This window comes from Notolabrus celidotus, chromosome 10, assembly GCF_009762535.1.
Source record: "Notolabrus celidotus isolate fNotCel1 chromosome 10, fNotCel1.pri, whole genome shotgun sequence".
Classification (NCBI taxonomy): domain Eukaryota; kingdom Metazoa; phylum Chordata; class Actinopteri; order Labriformes; family Labridae; genus Notolabrus; species Notolabrus celidotus.
The window spans coordinates 28781137-28787387 of record NC_048281.1 but is presented as its reverse complement, the minus strand read 5'-3'; the positions used below and the strand labels follow the sequence as shown (position 1 = coordinate 28787387).

Below are 6251 nucleotides of genomic sequence, written 5' to 3'. Positions count from 1 at the left end.
GTTTTAATGACGTGCGCACCATATGGCGCGTGCCGGCGGGAGGGTGGGGCCACGATATGCTAATTACCCCCCTAGCCCTTGTATGTGTGTGTGTTTGTGTGTGTATGTGTGTGAGATGCTGAGTATAAAAGCAGCAGCATCCTACACACACACCTCAAAAGTCTCAGAGTGGATCCCACACAGTCACGCACGAACACGCACAAAGAGCACGCGGGGATGTGTGCGATCTGAGGACATCAGCTTTTACACATCAGGTAGGATTTTATGGATAAATAATATAACTGTGATATCTGTGATCAGACTATGAGGATGATTCATCTGATGTGATTTAGACTAATAACTGTGGTATCGAATCAATGCATGCAAATACAACAGAAAATAAGCCTTCTTATTGTGATTCAGTGATTTAATAATTAATCATGTTTACCAAAATTGATCAAATAAGCCTTAAACTTTTTTTAATTCAGCTTCTAAACATTTATTTTCAAATTTCATACTCTATTTCTCTTAGAATAAAATGTTTCACAGCGTTTTCTTTCGTGATTTCATCCAAAAACTTATTTCGTTTCTCCTGAAATTTAAAGACTTTAATTAATTTCGTTTTTTTGTTTTTGTTGTGTTCTATTTCATTAATTCGTTCCCCCATGGATCTGCGCACCTCCACCTGTCTCACCACCACCTGTCTGTCGATCACTTCAATTTACAGGGAGAAGTCAGATTAAAGAAAAAACAAAGGATTGATTTGTCAGGAAAGGTTTAAATAATTCCACCCTTATAATGAAAATAATAATAACTAGAAGGCCATTATTTTATCATTTTATCAGAGTTTCTTCATCTAACCTAATCTGAGTAACAAACGACCAATTATTCGTTGCGTTTCGGAGATGTGATCTAATCCAACATTTCCTCTGCAGCAAGAAACCTTAATTTTATGATTGATTGTTTATTAAAATAACTTTAGTTTTCTCCTGGAACCTAACTAAAAAAATAAAACAGAGAACAAAAGCACTTGGCCTGATTTCAGGGACCGAAGCTGCAGATTTGAACAGTTGTTTCTTTTCTCTGCGCACAATCTGAAAGCTGTTTGGCTCCAAATGTTCAATTTGCGCGGGACTTTTTTGGTTTATGCAAAACAGAAGTTTTATAATGTTACTCCATATAAAGCATTCAATTTAACACGAGTGTCTATATTAATTGTTCCAGTCTCCATACGCAACAGATTGGAGCGGCTGTATTTGTTTTTCCTGCAAAGGAAGAAAACACCTGAATCAATGTGATTTCTCGATCAGATAGCTTGGACATTTACTGCGTTTAAATCCTAAATTTCGATGAGAATTGACTTCATTGCTTTTTTAAATTACTTCAAAAAGTAAGAAATCTCAACTCCTCCTAAGTGCGTTTTGTTGTAGTTTTATTCTGACCTTTAATTCTAAGGAAAAAAAACGTAGTGCATCGTCTATCTGAAGCCTTTACCTTCTGACTCGTAGCTCTACCTAAGGGGAATAAATCCTATCATTGTATAAACACATATAGACCTAAACCTACTTTAAACGAGTGTTGAATGAAATTGTCTGAGGCATTTTAACATAAATTAGGTACTAAATACATACATTAAATATTTAGGTGGAAAATCTCTTGTATGTGTTGTAAAATATTAATGTGAACTAAAATGCTGCAGGAGAATTAACAGATGAAGTGATTATCTTCACCTTTAAAACATAAAAAACTATTATAACACCTGCAATGTTGCAGCAACTTAGAATTCATTATCATTGAACTTCAATTTGGGGTAAATATTGAGATTACTTCATATTTCTTGTTCATGTCAGCTCAAGTATTTCAACTTACAAAATGGATTCAGCTCTTATAAATACATTGAGCAAAAAGTATAAACCTTATAATAAAGTTGACCTAAATAACCCATATAAATAGATATAAGGTTATGTCATGTTAGGTTGTTAAGTAGAGCAGTGGTTAATGCCGTAGCTTAGAAGGTCTCTGGTTTACATTCAGGCCTTTCAAGATAAGGGAACAAGGTGCTGAAAAAAAATACAAGCTAAGTTAACTAAAGGATCAAAAGCTAATAAGATATAATTTTGTTTTGTTTGAAATAGTACAATTTTCTCAAATTCAGTCATCTTAAAATTTTAAGACAGATGGACATGTCCTTCTTTTGGCTCAAACAAGTTGTTGTTTTTTACAGAGTGTGAAAACACAGTTTGTCATAAAACAGGCCTCTTATGGACAGTTTGATGGTTTTCTGTAAATAGTTCCTCTACATGTTAACACAGAATAAATGTGATAACTGGTTTGATGATTCATTGTTTCCTTACAATCATGTTTCCTCTTCCAACAGAGAATCAGCATCATGACCAGGTCTTTGCGGGAGGAGCAGGAGTCTGTGGACTCTGAGGAGCAGCAGGAGCTTCACAGCCCAACAGAAGGAGAAAACGAGGGGGAGGGTGGAGTAATGGAGGAGGAGGAAGAAGAGGACGATGACCAACTCCAGCAAATGGAGGATGAAGAGGAGGAAGACGAGGAGGAGGAAGATGAGGAGGATGGCGAGAACAAGCCCAAGAGACGAGGGCCAAAGAAGAAGAAGATGACGAAAGCTCGTATCCAGAGGTGAAGATGAACTTTTTAATCTGTGTCTTAGGAGTTTTTAAAATTTGATATTTCCACTTCAAGTCAAACAATTCAAAGTTTATCCTGAAGGTGGCGCTGGGGAAAGTCTGAAGGGTTTACCCTCTGAGGAGCAGGAAAGCAATCAATAAATTAAATGGGAATGTGCCTGCACTTTAAGGATACTTTCTCTTGAACAGTGTGTTGGATGGACAAGCACCTTATGTTTGACAAAACAACTTCAACCACACCATGGTTTGCTCTTGAGTTGCACTTTGGGATTTGAATGCATTCAAAGGAACTTTTTTAGAAAGCTCTGATGAATTGTTTTCAGCAAACAGGGATTTGGTAACAGATTTTCAAACAGCTAAATCCAGAGTATCAAATCACATATCTATCGGGCCCTGTGGGGGCCAAGAAGACTGTTTCCAGCTGGCTCCTCCTCATATTCAATGCTTCATTCATTTCATTAAAACCTCTAAGCAGTGTCCAATGGTTTTCATGCCACTAATTCAGATGGGAAAGAAGAAAATGTTAAAAAAGAAGGAAAGAAAAACTGTCCTCTTTGCTCCCACTGTGCTTCGCTGAACAGAGATCTAACATTCAGTTTAAACTTTTCTATTTCAAATTTGAAAACTTTACTGGCAGTGAAGTGTCAGGACAGCATCAGGTACAAAATGATAAAATATTAGAGTACTGTAAAAGAAAAAGAAATCTGAGTAATTCCACCAAATTAAAAGTAGATAATCGTAACATATAAAAAATAATATATAGCAACTTTAAGAAACTATAACTGAGGTGGATTCACCCTGCAGGATGCATTCCTGAGTTTTCTTGCAGGTTCTCTGATATTACCAAACATTACTGAGAATGTAAAACTACATGATTGCTACGTCACATATTAAGCTTCAGTAGGCTGTCTTATAATTGTTTGATGCAATAGAATAATTGTGTTCAATCTATGTGACTACAATAAGTTAGATGTAGAGTGAATTATGATCTCTTCCAAAAATGCGCCTCCGTTTACACAACAGTGCAGAAGTTAAAGTAGAGGTTTATGTCAACGTGCTAGCTACTCACGCTTGCAGCATGTTATGTGCTATGCTAATATTTACAAATGATTCTTTAATGATAGTTATCAGGACTGGATTGCAACAGATGTGATAGTTCATAAAAAAGCTAACTCTGAATCTTTGTTTCTGTCTTTGTAGGTTTAAAGTCCGTCGGATGAAAGCTAACGCCAGAGAGAGGAACCGTATGCACGGTCTGAACGATGCTCTGGAGAGTCTGCGGAAAGTCGTCCCTTGTTACTCCAAAACCCAGAAACTTTCCAAGATCGAGACCCTCCGCCTCGCCAAGAACTACATCTGGGCCCTGAGTGAGGTCTTGCGCTCCGGAAAGGCACCAGACCTTATGAGCTTTGTCCAGGCGCTCTGCAAAGGTTAGCATCAATTTATAGTAACAGATAAAACTCAAAGTCGGTCTAAAACCAGATATTGTTCCCTAAAATTAACATAAAGGGGAAAGTTATGTATATGTTGGTTCAACCACTGCTAACATCAGCATGCTAAGACGCAACAATGACCAAGCTAACGTGCTAAAATATTGTCATTAAATTTACTATATATGCCTTTCTCTTAATAATTTTTATGTGCTTATTATTGCTACTTAATGTTAAAAAGAAAGTAACCAAACAAAGGTACTTAAAACCAGCAGAACCATCAAGGTTATACAAATTCTGGTAAGAAGTGCTGCCTGCACAAAGCAGCTAGTGGACACAGGCCCTAATTTCTTAAAAATGTTAAACTGAAGTTTTTAAAGTGGTGCACTTTTAAGCAAGTATCAGCAATACATTTTTTTTTACAAGCACAGGCATCAATGTCTAGAGTCAGTCATTAACAGGGATCACAAAATATTCAAATCAACATATTGATTATTATTGACTTTATTTTTTCCTTTGTTCTCAGGTCTGTCTCAGCCGACCACTAACCTGGTTGCAGGCTGCCTGCAGCTGAACCCTCGGACTTTCCTTCCCGAGCAGACGCCTGACATGCCAGCTCACCTTCCTCCTGCCGGCACCGTCCCCTATCCCGGACACTACTCCTACCAGAGCCCTGGGCTGACGGCTGGCCTGCCCAGCCCACCTTATGGCACCATGGATCCCTCCCACATCTTCCACCAGGTCAAAGGTCAGCCCTATGGCCCGCTGGAGCCCTTCTTTGATGGCGTCCTGGTGTCGGACGGCCCATCGTTTGACCCACCCCTCAGCCCGCCACTCAGCATCAACGGGAACTTCTCGTCCTTCAAGCATGAAGGTGTCACGGCCCCCGAATACGACAAGAGTTTCTCCTTCAGTGTTCATTATGGAGCAGGAGGAGGAACAGGGGGGCATCCGGCCATCTATGGAGGAGGTGGGCCCAACCCGCGGTGCTCGGAACTGCAGGTGGACGGGCTGATGGGCTTTGATGGACACTCACACCACGAGCGGATGATGAACGCCCAGCTGAACGCCATCTTCCACGAATCCTGAGGAAGAGGAGGATGAAGGACTGAAGGCTGATGGAGGCAGAGAGACGAACAGAGAGACTGTTATAGAGAGGGACAAACAGATCTGTGTATTTCTATCACTTCATACCTGTCTTTCTCTCCGTCTTCTTTCTTTTTCTTCTTTCTGTCTTCATCAGGCTCATAACTCCTCCTCAGTTTGTTCATAAAACGATGACGTCGTCATGATGTCGCGTTGATGATGTAACCTTCTTTGTAGCGCTTCATACTGCAGGAGACGCTCTCTGAATGTCTCTTTATTATCCATATTGTCACTTAAGAATAATCAATAATCAATGAGCAATAATCTGGAGGAAACTATGCAATTTCTTTAAAGCCTGAGCGAAGCTCGACTGATGATTCCAAATGTTGAAAGAGTAAAGATGTCTCTATTTTTGGTCAGTGTGTGAGGAGGTGTGGAGCCGGCGTTGGGCCGAAGTGTTCATGTTGTTCATGTGGTTTTTACTTTTTGCTTTTTATAACGTTCCTGTAGCGTTCTGTTAACATTTCATGTGACTCTTGTTTATATTTTATAACATAGATGTTTATGAAGGCCTTTCATTAAAGGGAATTCAATGTGGTTCTTCTCAGAGAGTCTGTTCATTCACAACACGACACCAAAACAACAACAAAGAAGACCTGATTTCTCTGCTTCAGTCCAGTTTCTTTTAGATCAGTTAAGTCACCGTTAATCCGGTTTAGGGAAGCTCAGTTCATCTGAATAGAGCTCTAGTTCTTTAAACATATACTTTAACATCAAACATAAAAAACAAACACGCTTGCAAAACTATTGATAGCAGATAAAAGTATCTATTCCTTTACTCATTACATTTAAAAAACATATAGCCAGAACTTGTGTTATAACTTATGCTGAAGTGGTAACTCAGAATCTCACAACTATTTTTTTTCCAAACAAGTAAAATTCATTCTTGTGTGATCACAAGAACTATTTATGTCAGCCTAAGTTAGAGTGAAATGACATAACTTGATAAAAGTGAACAAACAAGCAATTAGTTTACCCATTTAAGCACTCATAAGAAATCATGAACACTAATTGTGTAGTACAAACTGTAACATATTTAGCT

The 6251-nt window shown here is 38.7% G+C and overlaps 1 protein-coding gene across 1 annotated transcript; it reads left to right on the top strand.

Annotated features, from left to right (window-relative positions):
- On the top strand, positions 1-5746 carry neurod1 (neuronal differentiation 1). Its single transcript, XM_034694073.1, has 4 exons — positions 1-254; positions 2357-2625; positions 3834-4063; positions 4590-5746. The coding sequence occupies exons 2-4, from the start codon at positions 2369-2371 to the stop codon at positions 5150-5152; spliced, it is 1050 nt and encodes a 349-aa protein (XP_034549964.1). The 5' UTR covers positions 1-254; positions 2357-2368; the 3' UTR covers positions 5153-5746.
- Positions 5747-6251: the final 505 nt, after the last annotated feature.